This window comes from Neovison vison, chromosome 13 (genome assembly GCF_020171115.1).
Source record: "Neovison vison isolate M4711 chromosome 13, ASM_NN_V1, whole genome shotgun sequence".
NCBI lineage: Eukaryota > Metazoa > Chordata > Mammalia > Carnivora > Mustelidae > Neogale > Neogale vison.
In genome coordinates this window covers 107,976,251-107,998,714 of record NC_058103.1, presented here as the reverse complement: position 1 = coordinate 107,998,714, position 22,464 = coordinate 107,976,251, and the positions used below count along the sequence as shown (strand labels likewise).

Here is a 22,464-nt window from a genome sequence, read left to right as displayed (position 1 = left end):
AAAGTCGGTTGCTCTTTCATTGCGAAACCCAGGCTGGGCTGTGTATTCTAGAAAAAGTCTGGCCAGTTCAACATATAAAGAGCTATGATTTAATGATCCTACGGTCCAGAACTTCCTCCCCCAGGGCCACACTCGCTCTTTAAACCACAGCATGAGGATGGCCGATGGCCATTTACTGTCTCATTATTTTACTACCAGACTTGTTCGTGACTATTCTGTCTTACTCAATACACTCCTTCACCAAATGTTTCCTTCGTGGGCCAGGATTAAATGGTTTTGATTGGTTGTTCAGTGAGGATATGGGACCCATTTTCTAAACATTAGGAACTACACGGTGGAACAATCAGAATGTTTGTGTCCCCCACCCCCCAATTCACTTAGTTACTGAGCTTCCTCTCTTTCCAGGTCCTTGGCTGTGGCTCTGTCGCCCAGGCTATCCTCAGTCGAGGACACTTTGGAGGAATTGTCACTATCAATGTTGGATTTGCCATGGCAGTGGTAATGGCCATTTATGTGACTGGAGGTGTCTCTGGTAAGTCATAAGAGTAATAGCTGCCGTGCACCCATTCTGACGTGCTCGCTCAGCGCTGGGGGCTTTGGATACCCAGTGTATTTGCATCCCAGAAACCCTGCAAGAATATGTATTTGATTTTGTTTTTATAGATGTTAAAACCCAAATGGCCAGCAGTGAGTGACTTGTGCAAAAGCAGCATTTAGCTAAAGACAAGAGATAGTCTTGATGAAGTCCTGAAAGTTCATTTTCACTTTTGTTCTCTTTGCTCTTGGAGACATATCTTGAAAGAAGTTGCTGTGACTGATGTCGAAAAGGTTGTTGCCTATGTTCTCCTCTAGGATTTTAATAGATTCCTGACTCATGTTGAGGTCTTTTATCCCTTTCGAGTTTATCTTTGTGTATGGTGTCAGAGAGTGGTCGAGTTTCATTCTTCTACACATAGCTGTCCAATTTTCCCAGCACCATTTATTAAAGAGACTGTCTTTTTTCCACTGTATATTTTTCCTGCTTTGTCAAAGATTGACCATAGAGTTGAGGGACCATATCTGGGCTCTCTTCTCTGTTCCCCTGGTCTATGTGTCTGTTTTTGTGCCAGTACCATGCTGTCTTGGTGATCACAACTTTGTAGTAAAGCTTGAAATCAGGCAACATGATTTTTTTTTTTTCAACATTTCCTTAGCAATTCAGGGTCTCTTCTGGTTCCATACAAATTTTAGGATTGTTTGTTCCAGCTCTTTGAAAAATGCTCATGGAATTTCAATTGGGATGGCATTGAAAGTATAGATGGCTCTGGGTAGTATGGACATTTTAACAGTGTTTATTCTTCTGATCCATAAGCATAGAATGCTCTTCCATCTTTTTGTGTGTTCTTCAGTTTCTTTCATGAGTATTCTGTAGTTCTTCGAGTACAGGTCCTTTACCTCTTTGGTTATGTTTATTCCCAGGTATCTTATGGTTCTTGGTGCTATTGTAAATGGAATCGATCCTCTAATTTCCCTTTCTATTTTTTCATTGTTAGTGTATAAGAAAGCAACTGATTTCTGTACATTGACTTCATATCCTGCCATATTACCAAATTGGTGTCTAGTAGTTTGTGGGTGGAGTCTTTTGGGTTTTCCATGTAAAGTATCATGTCATCTGAGAAGAGAGAGAGTTTGACTTCTTCTTGCCAATTTGAATACCTTTTATTTCTTTTTGTTGTCTGATTGCTGTTGCTAGGACTTCTAGTACTATGTTGAATAACAGTGGCAAGAGTGGACATCCTTGTCATGTTCCTGATCTCAAAAGGAAGGCTGTCAGCTTTTCCCCATTGAGAATGATATTCACTGTGGGTTTTTCATAGATTTTATGAAGTTGAGGAATGTTCCCTCTATCCCTATACTTTGAATCATTTTAATCAGGAACAGATGCTGTATCTTGTCAAATGCTTTTTCTGCATCAACTGAGAGGACCATGTGGTTCTTCTCTCCTCTTATTGATTTGTTCTATCACATTGATTGATTTGCGAATGTTGAACCACACTTGCATTCCATGGATAAATCCCATCTGGTCATGGTGGACAATCGTTTTAATCCCGTTAGTTAGGGTCTTGTTGAGAATCTTGGCATTCATCAAGATATTGGTCTGAAATTCTCCTTTTTGGTGGGGAACTTTATCAAGATCAAAAGCAAAGGAAACAGTCAACAAAACAAAGAGGCAACCCACAAAATGGGAGAAGATATTCACAAATGTCATACAAACAAAGGGCTGATATCCAAGATCTATAAAGAACTCCTCAAATGCAACACACACAAAACACATAATCCTGTCAAAAAATGGGCAGAAGACATGAACAGACACTTCTCCAAAGAAGACATACAGATGGCTAACAGGCACATCAAAAAATGTTCATGATTAGCCATCAGGGAGATTCAAATCAAAACCACACTGAGATACCACCTTACACCAGTTAGAATGGCCAAAACTAAGAAGACAGTAAACAACATGTGTGAAAAAAAATAAAATTTAAAAAAAGAGAGAGACAAGAGATGTTGGTTAGGACTCAGAAATAGCTGGTTTCTTTCTTTCTTTCTTTCTTTCTTTCTTTTTAAGATTTTATTTACTTATTTAAGAGAGTGTATGTGTGTGAGCATGAGCAGGGTGAGGCTCAGAGGAAAAGGGAGAAGCAGACTCCTTGTTGAGCAGGGAGCCCAATTCGGAGCTCAATCCCAGGACCTTGGGATCATGACCTGAGCTGAAGGCAGACGCTTAACTGATGGAGCCACCCAGGCACCCCTGAACTGGCTAATTCCTATGGAACTCCTACATCCTGTTCTTCATGCGCCAGTATGCTCTTTTCCTGTTTCTACCCCATGATTGGAAGCCATTCCCAGAGACCTTGCACAGAGCCCAGTGAAGATCACTCCAACAGAGCCAAGCCCCTGCACCTTTACCCACAGCAATCACAGAAGTCTGGGCTACTTGCACAATGGCTGGTGTTCTCGTGCGTGGGCCTGTCTCACAGAGCAGCGCTCTTGGTTGAATTCTGCCCTGAGGGATGGGCTGATTAGAAACCATTCACAGAGTTCTGAGAAGCAAAAATGAAATGATGCTACTTAATGCAGTTCTGAGAAGCAAAAATGAAATAATGCAGATCCGGAGAGATCTGTGGAAATGATGCAGTTCTCAAAGGCGCTCAGAATTTTCCAGCAGCCTGGTCAGGACACTGAGGCAAGCTGGCCGAGGCTGAGGGATGACAGGGAAGCCCACACACGCCGGGGCTCTGTGCAGGCTGCTGTGCATACTCTGTCCCTTTTCTCTATAGCAGCGCTTTGCAGCAGGCATTCCAATCTCCACGCCCCCAATTGACCCAGAGCTCAGAAATAGTAAGACAACGGCGAGAGTTCCACAGAGGCAGAGCAAAAACTTGTCCCAGATCTACATGACAGCAGAGCTCCTGTCCCCACCATTACACAGTGTTCGCAATGGTCTATTCTGGGCAGGGCATGACATTGCAAGCAGGGCCTTTGGGCAGAACAACCCTGGCAGAGGATCCTGCAGTCAAGCCAGCCGGCCTGGTGGCAGCTGCTGCCACCGGAACATTGAAGAATGGCTGCCCCGACCCCCAGGGAGCCCCACTGGGCTGGGCCCCTGGAACAGTCATCTGCTGGCTGCCCCCTTTCCAGAGCGTGTAGACTCAGATTGTGCAGTGCTGCGGGTTAGGGATGCCTGTGTGTGTGGTTGCTTCGGCATGAGCTGTGTCTATGTTCACACTCTTGTCAAGTCTCTGCTGTGATCCCAGCACTGTAGTGTCCACCTAGACACCAGAGTAGGCAGGGGACTCTCCTAATGATAGTGCAGGAGACAGCGGGCACAGATCAGTCCTGGCCTTAAATCAGCTTGCGAGACATTCCACTGCTGCCCCTCTGTGCTCCCACTATGTTCACACAAGGCTGGTGGCCACAGACTGGGGAATAGAAAGGTGGGTGTACTTTTGGGGTAGAGACATGGTTTTGGAATATTTCACCTGCATAATACCCTGAATTGAACATCATCACATATTTATTTAGAAGAAATTGGTCCCAGACCCAACCAGTGTAGGTAATAGCTTGCATCACCAACGTGGCCCATGTCTGTTTGCATCTATTGATATACTCAGGGATTTGGGCAGTCTCCATAGGAAAAAAAAGGGCAGAGACCAACAGGCAGAGGGCGAGAGGGTGGGAGATGGCATGAAGCCTTCCCATCTGGGCCCTGGAATGGGGTTAAGGCCAGGTGCTCAGATGAGTGAGAGCTAGAGCCTATAGGACTATTTCTACCAGAGGTTCTTTCCAAGATGAGGGTTAAGAGCCAACCAAATTGTTCACCAGAGTCTGTGAGACCCCAAAATATAAGTAGAGCAGTTTCTGAGCCTGGTTGATACAAGGCAGTATTGGGCTGGAAAGGAAACTTAACTCCCCATCTCTGGAACCTAGCGATCCTTGGCTCCTTGAGGACGGGTGGTTTTGGGAATGTGCAGAGACCACACACCAGCCCACCGTTGACACGCATACAGACATCAGTATTGGTTTAAGCAGCCACAGGAATGGGACAGGAAGACTGTTGTGGAGAAGAGGTGACTTTCTCCTGTGGCTACAGCTAACATACTGGTTTGTGAGCATGTAGGAGGCCCACTTTGAGGATTCCAAAAATAACCAATGCATAGTGGGTATAAACATAAGTAAGATCCCATTTTGTGGTCACAGACTGGTGAGGTCAACTGACATCTGGTTTTGCAATATAAAACATTACCTTCCTGGAAGGAAGTTACTACACCTTTCTTCCCTATGAACATGCCAGTGGTCTGTCCCTTGAATCTGGCCAATCAGAACTCATGACTCCCCCATTAATGATGCAGCATCCAACATTGTATATGCTGTCTTCTTATATGGTGGCTGTTTTTGATGCAGCATTTTGTAAGCCATGTAAATTCTTGCAAAAGCAAAAGAACTTTGCATCCCAACAAATAAAATATTAAGGTTGTCTCTATCACAGTGTGGGAAAGGAGGCGACCTTCCCAGGGGAGCTTCTGAAAGGGTTCATTCTGCTCACTTAAGACTTTCATCTCGGGCCTGGTGGGCTCCAGCTCTGCCCTGGGCTCTTCTTAAGAATCATCTGATCGTCACAACAACCTGGATGGAGCCAAGACTTGAGGGCAGCGCTCCCCGAGTCCCTCACTCGTGTTCTTTCCACTACACTGCTCTGCTTTGTGTGGCAGTGAGCCAGGCTGGGCACTCACCCCTGCAAGGAGAAATCTTCCTGCTGCTTTGCAACACACTCTCCTGGAAACACCCTCTCGGATTCCTAAACAACTTTCCCTCTTGGCAGGCCTTCACCGTCTGCGCTACCCAAATAAAGGCCCTTGACCATTGACTGACTCAACTTTCATATTTGGAACACCTACTGCCTGCCTTGCATTGTGTAAAGTCCAAGATGAAGAATGAGTGCTTGTGAGGGGCTAAAAAGCAGAAACCTACCCGCAGGAAGTTTTATTTTGGAAGAGGAGCTTGCTAAACGGAACTCTGTAACTCTCACATTGATTGGCTCATCTGCGGGGAGCAGTTTTTGACTGGGGCTGATTTCTTATGGGCCCTTGTCCTTTCACAGTGGATCTCTCTGTGCTGGCTGGGTGCTGGCTCCCCTCCAAACAGCCTCTGGGAAAAGAGAAACAGGGCTGGCTTCGGGAACTTTCCACTGCCTGTGCACTCCCGTCTCCTAACCCCTGTTCCCAGCTACCTTAGTAAGTGGTGCTCCTGCTGGTCGCCAGACTTGGGGCTCTCTTAGATTTCAAAGTAAAACAAACCAGTTGAGGTGTTTGTAAGGCATCAGGAGATCACCCATGCTTTGATATACTGGCATTTTCTTACTCGGATGAGCCCCTAAGAGTCAGGGGCGGGTGAAGAAAGGACCCTTGAGGCTTAGCCAACAGTGAGAACCGCTCCTTACAAGCCCACTTGGGCTTGGAGACTCAAGAAAGCATTCTTTCTTCATAGGCCAAGGCCTTCTAAAAACAGGATGACCTATAGGTTTTATAGAGTCAGATGGTGAAGTTTCTTCTCCTCTCCTCCTCCTCCTTCATCATCATCACCGCCATCATCATCATCATCATCATCATCATCATCTGTTGTTCACAACCATGTCCCCACCCCAAAGGTCTACATTTCAGTGTGGTCACATTGACAGTGACTCTAATTCCCCCTCCACACAAAGTGTACTCTTTGAATGAACATCTTTCTTTCTTATTTTTGTGGGGGAGAGACTTTTACTTTCCTATTTTTTATTATGTTCATTGGGATGAGCACTGGGTGTTATACACAACTAATGAATCATTGAACACTAAACAAAAACTTACGATGCACTATATGCTGGCTAACGGAACAAATGAACATCTTTCATTTTCAGGAACTAACCCCATTTGCACTCAAAGACGATATTTGAAATGTGGTTTTCTTTCTGCCCACTAAGGCAGGGAAGGCTTATGAGCATGGTGTATACCACTTCCATGTCTGGAAGCAGTATAGCATAGAACACAGACTCTAGAATTCATATTAACCTGCATTTGAATCTGATTTCCACCACTTAACTAATCATGTGGCCTTAAAAAAGTTACTTGACTTCTGTGCCTCAGTTTCCTCACCAGTTAGAGAGTAATACCCACCTCACTGGGTTCTTATAAGGGTAAAATGTATATAATACCCCAATAATAACATATGGCAAATGTTCAGTAAATGTTGTTACTAGCAAAGCCACGGGGGTATTGGTGACCTACCACTGAGCAAACCCTCTGTGTGATCTGGTGACCAAATGAGAAACCAGGAGGCTGATTCTCTAGAGGGAGCTTATACTGGGGTGTTGGAAGCATTGCTACATTTGCGTGTGTGAGAGAAACACATTGTTCCTGCAGAGGAACTGAGCAGAATCCAGACACTGTGATCACCTCAAAGTACATGGAGCCCCTTACCTCAGTGAGAGGCACAGTCCACCAACCAAGGTTCATTTCTCCCTTAGACATCTCTTTTCCATCTTAAGATTGTTGTATCTCCTCTGGACATGGGCTGAGGAACTGCTAGATGCAGATTTAAATATTAAACAATATGTTGTATAAATATATTGACTTAAAAATATATTGATATTAACAGATTATATCAATCTCTTGGAGGTAATTATTTCATAGACAGATAAAAGCCTGGGACGTCAATGATAGCGACATTGATCGACGACATTGATAGCGACAGTAGATCGACGATAGAGACAGAAAATGAACCTCTTGAGTACAAGTTTCTTTCCATGTCACTCCCTTCTCAGAAAGCTAAACTTCCTAGACAATGTCTAATGGCTCATGTGGATTACTGGTCTCCCTTTCCTCCCCATTCAAACACACACACGCATGCACACACACACACACACACGTGCACATTGTGCTCACACACTCACCTATACGTAAGCCTCTGTCTCTTCACACAGTTCTCTACCTAGAAGACTGAGTTCTGTCTGAGGTTTCTAGATAAGGTTTTCTGTGTTAGAATTCTCCCTGGCCTGCTGCTAACATCCCTAACCGTCTTTCTTTCTTGCAGGTGGCCACATCAACCCAGCTGTGTCTTTTGCAATGTGTCTCTTTGGACGAATGAAATGGTTCAAATTTCCTTTTTATGTGGGAGCTCAGTTCTTGGGAGCCTTTGCAGGAGCTGCAGCCCTCTTTGGCATTTACTATGGTGAGTAGGGCTCCTAAGCCCAGAGGTTAGGGAGAGCTGGCCCTGACTGGGGAGTCAGAATTACTTGTTAAGAACAGATGAGCTAAGGCAGGAACAGGGAAGTGTTCCACATTCAGCAGGCAGTTCTAAGAATTCGAAGTTCTGAATAATGTGGCCAACATTATCATTAGGACAAATTCACAAAGTCTCTTAAGAAAATGGTCACAATTTAAATGGAGGGCAGAACTAGAAGTCTGTCTTTAGGTCCAATCAGTACTACAGTGTGACCAGGCACAAAATTAGCGATAGGCCAGTGGATTCCCCATAAGCTTTCTCTGACTTGGCTGGGAGAGAGGGTGTTGACTGGTAGCAAAGGTTGTGATTAAGTATTCAGAGCAGGAACCTGGAACGAAGTCTTTGAAGGAAAGGGCATGGTTGAGAATAGGCTAGGTGGGGAATCTCTTCCCCATTCTGTCCAACAACAAGGACATCTGATCTCCAACAGTCCTGGAGGAGTAACAGTAATGGTGATCAAAGACCCAGACTTTAATTATGTACTATGTCAGTAAGTAGCTGGGGGACTAATGTAAGCCATCTGACTTTGTCAGTCTCAGTTTTCTCCTCTGCAAAATGAGGGACTTGACTTCTAAGACCCTTCAAACAAAAAAAATCTTGAGATTGCATGAAATCAACTGTTGAAGTAGTTCCTTCTGTCTAACCCCCATAGAATATGAGTTTCCTGACCCACTGGCTAAGGTTGACTAAAGTGTGGAGTGAACCATGGAGGGCAGCCAGGGCTTGACGTGACATCCTAGAATTTCTATGGGCATCTCTAAAACTGCCAGGCTATGAAATGAGGAGAGAGAAATGGATAGGTCCACCAAGCTGGACCTGAGTGTTTGATTGTGGTTGTTTTGCACAAGACCCGGCAGAGGCCTCCCTCAGCTTTGCCCAGAGAACACTAATGTGCCAGAGTTCTTTCTTCCACAGATGGACTTATGGCCTTTGCCGGTGGAAAACTGCTCATCGTGGGAGAAAATGCAACAGCCCACATTTTTGCAACATACCCCGCTCCATATCTGTCTCTGACAAATGCGTTTGCAGACCAGGTAAATGCCTGTTTACCAAAGACTGGACTTCAGGGAAAAGATACGATCTCATAAGGGGAATGCACAGGAACATTATAGTCCGTCAGACTGGGAAGGCTGTGTTCCCAAAGTCAGAGGTCACTAGGCATAACCCAGGCATTTTTGACCAGTTTTTCCTTTTACCAAAGTCGATATCACTAACAAAGTTTTCTGCTTCCTTGTTAATAGATACACTTGAGGGCACCTGGGTGACTCAGTTGGTTGAGTGTCTGACTCTTGATTTCATCTCAGGTCATGATCTCAAGGTCATGAGACAGAGCCCCACCACGGGCTCCCCACTGAGCGGGGAGTCTGCTTGAGATTCTCTCCCTCCCCCTCGGCCTCTCACCTTGCTCTTTCTCTCTCTCTCAAATAAATAAAATAAGTCTTTAAAAAAACCTGCATACACTTGTTTTGCACTGGTTGAGGTCCAGAAAAGAATGGACAACAGGACATTTCAACCCCTAAAGGGGCAAATAGGGTTTGCTTTCTGATCACTGTCTCTTCCACACTCTGAACATGGAGGCCACAAGGAAAGACATTTCCATCACAGTTCAAGGACTATGAAGTGTGACAGTTGAAACTAGGGCATCGCTGGATCCTCTGAGTCTCCTCAGGCACATAGGTTTATCGAACCTCAAGGTAGTTAGAAGAGTCTCTGCTCTGTGGACATCTTAACAAGCTGCACCCAGACACCTACGATGTAGCTGACAGCACGGTTCTTCTGGCCACCTTGTGGCAGGACCAACCTTGTCAACCTGAGGGCCTCTTCCTCCCTTACCATAGCCCAGAAAGCCAGCTGGTCAGCCCAGAAGGAAGAAAGGAGGGAGAGGGGCAAAGAGGGAGGACATCTCCGGCAACTCTCAGTCATTCTCTTGTGATCACGATGGGGCAGGCTAGAGCGGGCATGTGTATAAAATGGAACTTCCAGATTGCCAACTCTGTCCACCTCCATTTAATGGAGAGATGAGAAAACCCATGCCCTCATGCCCTCGGTCTTTTCCCTCTCCACTTTAATCAATAAACCAAACAGGCAACAAGTCTTTCTTGAGCTCTCTCCATATGCTCAGCCCCGTGGCTGGAACTTGAGGGACTGACAAGTAAATGTGAGACGGAAAGATCCGAGATTTGGAGTCTGAGTGCCGGAATTAAAATAACAGTTCTGTGCCAACTCCCTGAGAAACTTTAGCTCGATTACCGAGCTCTGGGGGTCTCATGTTTTCATTTGTAAAGTGGGGATAATATGAGCACTTATCAGATTACTTTGTAAGGATGAAGTGAATAATAGGAGGAAAATGCATTATAAACAGTCTCTGCCCAGGAATTTTGAATAAAATAAAGAACAAAATGATCACCTGAAGACAAAAGGAACAACGCAAAAGCGAAGACAATGAGACTATAGGAGTCACAATAGTCATTTGGCACCAAGAGCCTAAATGAGCTGGGATGATGAGAAAAGTTCTGATGGAAAAGATACAGAGAGCTGTAGCTTCCAGAAAAAGAATGTTCTCCTAAGCTGGAAAAATAGAAGGATAGTATTCAGATGAAGTAGTTTAGGGTCGTACACTCTATTCCGTATGGGAATATTAGATTCATTTCAAATGTCACAGTTCAAGACGGCATATACTACTAAAAGACATGAGCCAAAAGATGTCACACAGCAATGAGTGGAGAATGGGGATGTTTGCCCTAGGGGGTGTGTGCGGGAGCTGGGGGGACGGAGGTGACAAGATGGACTAGTAGCTTCCAAAGAGTTGAAGGAGTGTCAAGTGCAAAAGAAGTTAGACTTGGTATGCACACGCTCCCTGGAGATTTGATGGAAGTTAGTACATAACAGGTGCTCAATAAATATTGATTAATAGACTTACATATTAATTATGTAGTATGTATACACTAATATTTCTATACTAATTATAAAATTCTTGGCCCATGAAATTATGGTGAGATAAAGTTACATTATATTTAATAAAAAGAAGACCTTTCTAACAATCGGGACTGGGCTTTCTCTTTCAAGATTTCTCATGTGAATTCCATTCGAGGTAAGAAAGAAAGAATGCTGACATTCTCTCTCTCAAACCTTGGCTTGCGTTGAAAAGGACAGTGTCTTCATTCTTTTTGAAAGTGGCAGGTTTCATTCTTCTAGAAGAGCCTGAGAGAACTGCTGTCATTCCCCGAACGTTTAGTACTGTTTGCATCTCTTCGTTACAAATCAGTTTTTCCCACGTATCTGTTTCTTACTTCTATTTTTCTCTTATGAACTTCTGTTCATTTCCTTTGCTCGTTTATCCATTGACCCCTCATATTGTTTTTCTTGCCCGTCCAACGGGGCATCTCAACTGTTCTGCCAGCTGGTGGCTTGCCTTTCTGTTGAGCACGATGGTAGCTTAGCAGGATAGTTGTCTCGAAGGTAAGTCTCTGGAGCCAAGCTCTCGGGGTCCACACCTGACTGCCACTGACTGGGCAGGCGACCTCGGCACGTCACGAATGTGTAAACGATGCCAGCCCCACATCAGGGTTCACTGTTATGAGAAGAGAGCCTGGCCTGCTGTGCCCACCAGTGCGTGTTGTTTGTTACCACGTTTGTTTTTCACCAGAGGGGGTGAGTTCTGAGGTGGGCGAGTGAGAAGAATACAAGTTAAATCCCTTGTGCATTTTCTCCCTCCCCCAGGTAGTGGCTACCATGTTCCTCCTCATGATTGTCTTCGCCATTTTTGACTCCAGAAACTTGGGAGTCCCCAAAGGACTAGAGCCCATTGTCATCGGCCTCCTGATTATTGCCATTGCTTCTTCCTTGGGACTGAACAGTGGCTGTGCCATGAACCCGGCTCGAGACCTGAGTCCCAGACTTTTCACTGCTTTGGCAGGATGGGGGTTTGAGGTCTTCACGTAAGTAATGGTGGTGTTGGGGGAAGAGAGAGTCACGCTGCGCCTTTACTGGGAAGGGCTGCGCTTGGAACTTGGAGGTCTAGGAGAGTTCAGTTGGGAGTGTGCATGTTCTGGTCATTGGCATGGATTGTTTCCCTGGTGCTTTGTGATATGGGGTGTGGGGCAGGGAGGGGAGTGGGAGGAGACACATATGGACACAGATACAGAGAAAGAGGAAGAGAGACAGGGAGAGAGAGGCTCTAGGTAAATTCAAAAGAGATGGGCTTGGCCTATATAATAATAATACTCAGTTGGTAGATGGTTTTATGTGAATATTTTGGTTGTACAAGTTGTCTGCAGATTAATTTTGTGATAAAGTTGGGCCTAGAGTTTCCATCTTCTGATACGACTCTAGGGTTCTTGGTAGTGAACCATGCTATGCTTCACTCATTCAACAGATCTTTACTGAATGCTATCTGCGCTGTGGTCACTGTGCTATGTAAAGGGAGATTTCGAAATCAGCTAAAACCCTAGCTTTGAGCAATACAATAAGAACTCTGGCAACCGACAAAACAAAGTGTTCAGCCAACGCAATAAGAGAGTGACTAGTTACACCTCGGAAGTTGGGAAAAGCATCACCAAAGAAGTGAGGGCTGAGTCAGGTCTTGAGGTATGAGTAGGAAATCCCTGGCAGAACATACATGAAAGAGAGCCCGTGCACGGGAAATGGCAAGACACCATACTTTCTACCTCAGAATGTGCTGAGGAAATGCGTCAGCTGTTGGTACCAATCTTCCAGGACACACTGTACCCATTTATTCCTTCCCGCTTTTGCCCCCATGCAACCACAGTGGTCTGTCCCCATCCACTTAGCATATCTCTCTATGGGAGAGGAACTCAACGTTGGTTCATCAAGAAACAAGGCTCTAACAGGGAGAAAGAGAAGTAGGAAAGACACATGTGAGGAAATTCTAGGTTCACATTTGCTGTGAGAAAAGACTTGAATGTCCTTAAAGGCTGACCTGCACGTATAATCATACACATGTGATGACTTATTTAAGTGAAAGTTTAGACTGCCTTCACCAGTGTGAAAAAGTAGTTATTTAAATAACTGACACCAGTCAGATCACCACCCCAGACAGGGCTGAGAGCTGCTGGAATGTAAGCATCCTGAGGACGGGGACCCAGCAGCTTCCTCACCACTGTCCCCACGGTGATGAGACCAGAGGCTGGCATATACAGAGTCTCCAGAGAAGTTAATAAAAGCCTGAATGAAAGAATGGGCAAATGTTATGTGCCAGACATGTCCCAGGAGATGAGGAATGCAAAGAAAATCAAGCAACATCCCCCATCTTTAAGAAACTGATAATGCAATGAGTTTTCTAGAGCAGTGGTTCTCAACTAGAGGTGATTTTTTTCCCCCACGCAAAGATGGTTGGCAATGCCTGGAGACATGTCTGGTTGTCACAACTGGGGAGGGTAGAAGAGAAGGTTGTTACTGGCATCGTGGGTAGAGAGAGGTCAGGGATATTGCCAAGTATCCTCCAGCACCCAGAACAGATTCCCACAAGAAAGAATTATTTGGCCAAAAATGAAAGAATGCTCCACAGATGAGGAGCTCTTGTTCCAGAATGATTACCATTAGGACATGAAAAGGTTGAACAGAACATCCCCTACCAGGAAGGTTCTTTTGTATCCTTCCAAAAAAGAATGCAAAACATATATCAGCAAGATTCTCAGAGTCCAGAATTAACCTGACTTTCGTTAATCCCAGCTCCCAGAGCCTCACTCTAGGATACTGCCCCCACGCTGCCCCCACGACCTGGTCACCTGTTAGCTTCACACAGATCCCTGGAACAAAGAGGCCTCGTAGCCTCCCTTTGAGCCCTGTTTCAGGACTCACCCGAACTCTCGGAGGGATGGTCACTCTAAGATAGATAAAGGTCTTGTCTACCCTCTCTTGGCTTTGTGAAGTCAATGGTAGATCGCATCTGGCAAAATGCTAGAATCCCCTACTGCCAGACGAGCTCCACGTCCCTGTCCCTCCATGTCAGGGTCTTTTCCTCTCACACGTTCATTTATTCACCCCTGCAGCTACCTGAGCTCTTGGTCCAGGCCCTGGGCTGAGAGGATGAAACCCAGCAGCTGCCTTTCTACTTCCTTTGTGCTCTGTTCAGCGGGCTCAGCCTAGCCGCTTCCGCAGGCTGAAGCTGTCCAGTGTTGTTTAAGAGATTGACTCGTTCACTTCAGCACGTGGGAGGTTTGCAGCTCTAAAGTTAGGAATTATGGGGGTGGAAGTAGGGGCATTTTATAGTGTTTGGATGTGCCTGAATGGGGGACAGAGAGGAGACTGCGGGCAGAGAGGATCTGTTTATTATGTTTAAGTAACAAGTGATCTCATCTAGCTGGAAGGGTGTGTAGAGAAGTCTAGAAAGGTCAGTGTGCTGGATCGCAGAGGATCTAGACTCCCAGAATGAAAACTTGGGGTTTGGGCTGCCCCATCTTTTTTATTTTTTAATTTTTAAAATTTTATTATTTATTTATTTATTTATTTTTAATTAATTTATTTATTTTCAGAAGAACAGTATTCATTATTTTTTCACCACACCCAGTGCTCCATGCCCCATCTTTTTTAGATTATGGGAAGCAGCAAAGGATTTTCGAGGGGAAGTTTGAGGGGCACCTGGGTGGCTCAGTGGGTTAAAGCCTCTGCCTTCGGCTCAGGTCATGATCTCAGGGTCCTGGGATCAAGCCCCGCAACGGGCTCTCTGCTCGGCAGGGAACCTGCTTTCTCCTCTCTCTGCCTGCTTCTCTGCCTACTTGTGATCTCTGTCTGTCAAATAAATAAATAAAATCTTAAAAAAAAAAAAAAAGAAGAAGAAGAAGAGGGGATGTTTGACATGATTAGAACTCCAATTTAGTTAAATTAATCTGATGTCACCATCTAAAATGGATTAAAAAGGAGAGGGTAGAGGAGTAGAAGCCAGTTAGGAAAGAGCTGGCTGGCTGGTAATCTTCAAAAATGCCCAAGAAAACCTTGGAGGGATAACAGATCTCCTAAGTGTTCCTAGATCATCCCACTTTTTCAGGGTTCCTCATCCCCAGTAAGCATCTCAGTAGCTACATTAGCTTGGGTCTACCCCCAAGATTGCCTAACTCTCAGGTCCCCACTCGCCCCAGTCTGGCCAGCACTGAGGGTGACCAGGGGAGGGGATCACCAGACAAGGGCCTGTCAATAGACCCTGGCTGACTCCGGCTTTCCCTTCAACATTATAGTGTTTTCCATCTAAGCGCTCTCCACGAATTCCCATTAAGGTGTTCATGACTTCATGGATGAAGGATCTCAAGGAGATTGTTAATATTTTAAATATTACCCAAAGGAATGAATCCCCGATGCTGGTCCATACCTTAAGCAAGTAACAAAGACATTGTCCTGACATCCCCCAAATCATGGCGTGTGAATGACACTGAGGACCCCTAAGACCGGACCAGGCAGGAACCCACGTTTGAAGTCCTCCATTTCTGACCTGTGACCCTGGCACAACACATTCAGCCCCGACAGAAGGAAGAGTCTGGCCACTGAAAGGAGGACATGTGTCCTGGCAGATACATGGGACCTGGGACGAGGACAGTGAGATTCAGTGGCTAAGTCACAATGAAAGAAAAGAAATGAGAGACAAATAAGGTGGCTTATACGTGCTTCATGTGTTTGCCCAAGAGAAGGTCCCTAGCTCTGTAAAGCCCATGCGCCTTTCCCAGGAAAGTCCTCCTGGATTTGGGGGCTCACCCCTCCTGAATATGGGGACACCGAGAGAGCCTTGAAGCACAGCGTCATCTCAGCTGCGCAGTAAGAGTGACCTCTGGTGGCCGTTGTGCTCAACCTCAGGGCCCTTCCCCTGAGCCTGCACTCATGAGCTAAGATTTCTAGGGACGATCCAGGCGAAAGGGATCACCAGACAGAGGGAAGGATGAAGGTTAAGCACGGGGCTTAGTTCCTTTATTATTCTTTCTAATCCAAATGTGATACAAACAAAAGGCCACCTGGAACATATATGTGGTGACTAAGCATAATGGTAAAAAGAACAGCCGCAAGCCTTTCCCCAACTGTGTAGTCCTCGAACAGCTCCTGCTGTCTCCCCTGCCTCCTCCGCATTATTCTCAGCGGTGGTGATTATCATTCCCCTGCTTTACGAAAGTTGGTTGTTTTCTTTTCTTTTTTTTTTTTAAGATTTTATTTGTTTACTTGACAGAGAGAAAGATCACAGGTAGGCAGGGAGGCAGGCAGAGAGAGAGGGGGAAGCAGACTCCCTGCTGAGCAGAGAGCCTGATGCAGGGCTCGATCCCAAGACCCTGAGATCATGACCTGAGCCGAAAGCAGAGGCTTAACCCACTGAGACACCCAGGTGCCCCTGAAAGTTTTATCTGAAATATATATACCCTTAAATAACTTTATAGTATTATTGAATAATTTTGCATGCTTCTGAGCATTGTGTTCCTTCCTATGGAGTTATTTAAATGGATTTCCTGCCTCTGAAGAAGATGGTGACAATTTACAAAGGCTCCTGCTTTCTTCCGGAACTCTACTTTCAGTACAATGTACTGTGATTGAGGACTTCTGGAATCATGGCAGAAAAGAGAATCATGGCAGGAAATCCTTATCAGAGAGTAATTTTAAACTGTGACCTTGGGGTGCCTGGGTGGCTCAATGGATTAAAGCCTCTGCCTTTGGCTCAGGTCCCGGTCTCAGGGTCCTGGGATCGAGTCCCGCATCGGGCTCTCTGCTCAGCAGGGAGCCTGCTTCCTCCTGTCTCTCTGCCTACTTGTGATCTCTCTCTGTCAAATAAATTCATAAAATCTTTTTAAAAAAAGCTGTGACCTCAAAAAATAAGCATGAAATTAAATTATATTTAGTAGGTAATTCATATATCCACCTTTCATTTTTTAAAATCCATTCATTGGCAAACATTTCCTGTTTATTTACTCTGTGATTGCCCTCCTAGACCAACTATCCAGGAACCTCTCCACATCCTTCCATTCATAATCCCCAGGACTCATCATTTCAGGATGAGGGCAAAGCAGTTCTTGAATAATCAACCAGCACTGTCCCTAGATGACTTTAGTTTTGACAGTGGGTTCAGGGACTCTATTTCCTGAAAGGAAAATAAAGGGGACCAATCTCTCATAGGTACTAATAGCACATTGGACTAGATCGTCTGAAATGAGGTATATGAAAAATCTAGGATGATGCTTGCCAAGCTACAGTGAATGTCCTTACGCTTAGCTCTTGCTGAGTTAAAAGGGAAACATGAGCATGGGAAACACTGGCTTGTTAGGGAATAGCTAGTAATACCAGGAGGAAGATCCAAGTGGTGTATCACTAACTTCTTGTTTGTTTTCAGAGCTGGAAATAACTTCTGGTGGATTCCGGTAGTGGGCCCTTTGGTTGGTGCTGTGATTGGAGGCCTCATCTATGTTCTTGTCATTGAAATCCACCACCCGGATCCTGACCCAGACTTCGAGACAGAACCATCCGAGGACAAACCAGATAAATATGAACTTAGTGTGATAATGTAGTCGTGTGCTCAGGTTGGGGTTACAATTGGCTGCACTAGTATTTTCATCAGAAAAGATGGCATCCAGGTGTCTGTATTTTCATAAGAGTAGGATGGAATCCACCCAATTTTCTCTGCTAGCCATGTGAGGTGCACAATTGTAAACGCATTCAAGTCAAAGCTAGCAATTGCTGACCTCTTCCTCACCAGTTTCCCCCAGAATAACACTGACTGTCCCCTGAAATAGCCTTATCTCCTACTCTGTTTGTTTCATCCTTTGATGGGAATCCTTATTACTAGGCAAGCACCGATAACTTAGAACCTTGACCGTGGACTTATTTGGATGATCTCAGCTGCACTACCTGTATGTAATAGCATTATGAAAGCTTTGTTTTTCCACAAAGTTTATGTTTTGAGTATCAACCAAAACTAAATTGAAAGACAAAACAGTGATTTCAGTTAATATATCCATGAATTAGGGAGCTAGTAGGTCAACTGTGCGGTTACATTCTGCCACTATATTTGTGTAAATACAGATACTCCTCAAACCTAGGGATATGGGAAACAGTAGAATACAGCTAGAAAGCACAGGGGAAGGACACTGTGGCATTCAGAAACCTCAGGAGACAAGATAAATTTGGGAAACCAAATGGAATTTTTTAATGGAAACCATTTATCAGATTAATCTCTTGCTCTTTGCATTTTAGAGGGCGCCAATTAATTTTCTTGTCTTTAGTATATAATAACCTAAAATACAGCTGTAACCTCAGTCATGAAAATTACATCACCCTATATTTTTAACTCAAATGCATTTTCCTAATTGTCCACTTGAGGACAGACATTTGACAAGTTAAGTCAATGGCTACACTCATCCATTGTTCTACACGTGCCCTAGAAGCCAAAACTGGAAGCCATGGGATCCTGGTCTAGTGGAATCTTCAGGAGAGAAGAACCCCAGAAAGATAGTGTTACCTTATTGAGCTTTACCATTCACAAAAACACTTTCCCATTTATTATTTCATTTAATCCTCATAATGACTGTCCAAGGTAAATGCTGTGCTGCCCATTTATTCAGACAAGGAAACAAAGTCTCAGGGAAGTTGAGTGAGTTGCCTAAGGTCACATGGAAAGTTGAACCTCATCTAATGCATCCTACACCTTTCAGAAGATCAATAACTAGTCAAGAATCTTGGCCAGCCCTCCTTGGCTGGCCAGAAGATATGGGGCTGGCAGTGGCCAGAATGTGTACACCTTCTGGATATAATGTTCCTGGGACCCTAAAATATAAAGACCTTCATCGTGTGGTTTTATTCCTGCCGCTACTGAAACACTAACCAAGGAAAGACATAGTAATTAGGTCCTATTTTTCATGTGTTGAAAAACATTGTCTGAAGGCCTCCCTTCCTCGCCCACCCTTGCTCCTTCTAACTCTCGCCCCTCCTTCCCCACCAATCACAAAGATTACGTGTGGGGACTTTCCCCTTGGTCAGGCTCTTCCCTGTGAAGTTCCCTAATTGATGTCACTTTGGTGACAAGTGTCGGTGAGTTACAAGCACCAGAGAGATTGCTCTACATCAAACGATGCACCTTCAGTCAAACTGTTAAAAAGCCCAGCATTCCCAGAGGTGTCCAGTTCCCAGTTGCGTTGTGATGATAACAGAACAAAAAGCAAATGTGAAATGTCTCCAGTGGCCCATGTTCTATAATCTACCAACATGGAATTTTTTTTTTTGCTCTGAAACTACCTGGATATTTCCCATTTGAAATAAAATTGGTGGCTTTTTTTTTCTAAGTTTTTATGAGTGCTGTGACTATTAAGGGCATGTGTTTACCCTGTCTATAAATTGAGATCTCCTGGGGAGCTCTTAAAAAATACTAATGTCCCAGTTAATCATTTGTAAATATTGCAGTGATTCAAATGTACAGTGGGGGTCGAGAATATTGACTTGGTTAGATTACATGTGTCTAAGGTTTCTTTGAGAACCATGTCTAGTGGTGGCCAGATGATTTCTGGAAGGATTCTCAGGCTTGGGATTCTTATGGATTTGAGAGCAGCGGTTCTCAATAATGGGCAGCTTTACCCCCTTCTCAGTCCCTTCCGCCTCTCCTGCAAGGGGATATGTGGCAATGTCTGGAGAGATTTTTGATTGTCACAGTTAGGCGGGAGAGTTGCTGGTGAGTAGTGGGTAGAGGTCAGGATGCTGCTAAACATTCTACAAGGACAGGACAGCCTCCCCCCACCCCCACAGCCCACAATAAAGAATTCTTCAGCTGAAAATGGCAATTTGTGCAGAGGTCGAGAGATTCTGGATTTGAGAAAAGGCGAAGGGAGGAATAAGAGAAGACGCTGAAGTCCTGTGCCCTGATTCACATTCTGCAAAAACAGAAATGCCAAACACGTGAGGAACAACCCTGGGGGTTGGTGGATTATAATTATTAGAGAAAGCGGCAACCTAAATTTTGAGTTTTCAGGTTGGATTGTGGAATCTATGATCCATGCAAGTGATCATTAAACACTAACTGGTGATTAATGACTGGGATCATGAAAGGAAAATGCACATTAGGAAATCAGTCCCAGGAAGACTTTTTTAAATGGGGGGAAAAAAGAAAAAAGTCTTCTTGTTCTACGTGTTCACATTCAAATTCTCCCTCTCCCCCAGTTTACAAGTTGGTTTGCCTGTGGTGGATTCTTATGCCAGAGAATGTCTTTGTGTTTGAATGATCTGTATCACAAGTCAAGTAGAGCCAAATAACCTATATTTTAAATAGATCCTTTAAGAGGTGGAATTTTAACAATGCCCCCCCTTCCTTGTCAATCACAAAACTTAACAGAATCATTTATTTTTATGCCAAAAACAATTTCTTCATGATTCCCCAACACTTTGAGATCTCAAAGTATATCAGATGTAGGACTTTTCTAACCAGTAGGAACCAGAGTCAATACTCAGCAGTTGAACAGGCTAAATGAAGTAGAAATTTAACATTTAAAATCTGATCCTTAAGCTGTAAATTAAATTGTTTACACACACACACACACACACACACACAGTCTTACATAAAGACACATTGGTACTCAAAAATACCATCATGGAAAAAGACATACAACTTCCAGTTAAAGAGAAGGGTTTACAAGTTTTATTCAGCCACAGAACCTAGTCAAATAAAATTTGTATAGTAACCACTAGTAAACCAAAGATGCTATAAATAGAAGGAGGGTGGGGAAGGAAAGAGAAGTTTCACTCTGCCTGTGTATCATCATGCTACTGCCGTCTGCCCCCACGCAGCCCAATGCTGAAGGGTTTTTGAAAAGAAACTGTAGGTGTGTATGTGTGTAGGGGATCTTCAGAACATAATTTGAAAGCCATTGATAAAGGACTTGGAACAAGTTGTTGATGAACATTTTTGTAAAAGGATTAGATTCAAGGACAGAACCTACCAAAGGTCATGATAGTTCAATCTTGGGTAATTTTCCAGACTTTGTAAATTTTTTTTAAAAGATTTTGTTTATTTATTTGACAAAGAGAGACACAGCCAAAGAAGAAACACAAGCAGGGGGAAGTGGAAGAGGGAGAAGCAGGCTTCTCACCGAGCAGGGACCCAGATGCAGGGCTCAATCCCAGGACCATGGGATCATGACCAAGCCAAAGGCAGAGACTTAACAATGGAGCCACCTTAAACAGAACTACTTAACTCACCAAAAATCACTCACGAAGATTTTGATCAGTTCTCAAACTGGGAATTTAAGTTCTCTGAGATAACATATTTACTAATCACAGCAAATGGAGAGAAGCAAAATTAGTCCTGGGTTAATTACTGGGTTGACTCTCTAGGTCTCTATAAAAATAAGTAGATAGATAGATAGATAATAAATAGGTAGGTAGATAGATAGACTGATCGACCAAGCTCATCTCCCTCTGCCGCTCCCCCTGCCTGTGCTCTTTCATGCTGTCAAACAAATAAAATCTTAAAAAAAGAAAGAAAGAGAGAAAGAGAGGGAAGAGGGAAGGGAGGGAGGGAAGGGAAGAAAGAAAGGAAGGAAGGAAGATGGAAAATAAATGAATGTGTGCACCACAGACTGGGAAAAAATATTTGTAATACCTATTAGCTAACAAAGGACTTGTACCCAGAACATCTAAAGTACTCCTTCAACTCAATAAAAAAGACAAACATATCAAATTTTTAAGTGAGCTAAGGACTTAAGTAGACACTTTATTAAGGAATGTATATGAATGGACAATAAGAGTATCAGTGAAGTTCAAATTAAAATCACGATAATACATCATGTTACAGGCCCTAGAAAAGCTAATTCCAGAATAGACTGGACAAAGTCAAATAACAGTATCTGAATTCATATATTATCAGTGGAAGTGTAAAGTGGTACTACTTTGTGAAAATGTTTTTTATGCCAAAAACAATTTCTCCATGATTCCTCAACCCTTTGAGATCTCAAAGTATGTCAGATGTAGGACTTTCCTAACCAGTAGGAACCAGAGTCAATACCCAGCTGTTGAACAGACTAAATGAGTTACACATGCATATGTCCCATAACCGTGCATTTCACTCTCAAGTATTTACCCAAGTTAAACAGAAAATATTTCCACCAAAAAACCTTATACAAGAATGTTCAGAAGTGCCTGGGGGCTCAGTCAATTAAGCATCTGCCTTTGGCTCAGGTCATGATCTCAGGGTCCTGGGATCAAGTCCCACATCGGGCTCCCTGCTCAGCAGAGAGTCTGTTTCTCTCTTCCTCTGCCCCTCCCTCCACTCATGCTCACTCTCTTTCTCTTCCTTTCGCTCGCTCTCTCAAGAAGAAAAAAAAAAGAATGTTACTAATGTTTTTATTCATTATAGCCCTAATCTGGAAAAAATCCAAGTTACCATCAACAGGAAAATGGATATGAAATTTGTAGTATATTCTTCCAATGAAACATTAGTCAACAATAAAAAATAACGTTATTATACATGCCACAACTTGGATAAATCTTTAAAACATACAGAGTAAAAAAACGAGACATAAAAAGTACATAATATATGATTCTATTTTTATAGAGCTCAAGGACAGGAAAAAGAAATCAGAGTAGTAGATGCTGTAGAGGTGGACAATAGTATTGGTTATAAAAGGGCTAGAGGAAATTTCCTATAAATATGGAAGTTTCATAGTTTTTGATTGGGTTAGACAGTATATAGATGAATACATA

General features: G+C 43.8%; 1 protein-coding gene across 1 annotated transcript in view; it reads left to right on the top strand.

The window, feature by feature from the left end:
- Positions 1-19,043, top strand: part of AQP9 (aquaporin 9) — a 44,294-nt gene extending 25,251 nt beyond the window's left edge. Inside the window, exons 2-6 of the mRNA XM_044229870.1 lie at positions 406-532; positions 7,606-7,743; positions 8,713-8,831; positions 11,518-11,735; positions 17,114-19,043. Of these exons, the coding sequence (XP_044085805.1) occupies positions 406-532; positions 7,606-7,743; positions 8,713-8,831; positions 11,518-11,735; positions 17,114-17,288 (777 nt within the window). The 3' untranslated portion in view covers positions 17,289-19,043. The remainder of the gene's footprint in view (positions 1-405; positions 533-7,605; positions 7,744-8,712; positions 8,832-11,517; positions 11,736-17,113) is intronic.
- Positions 19,044-22,464: the final 3,421 nt, after the last annotated feature.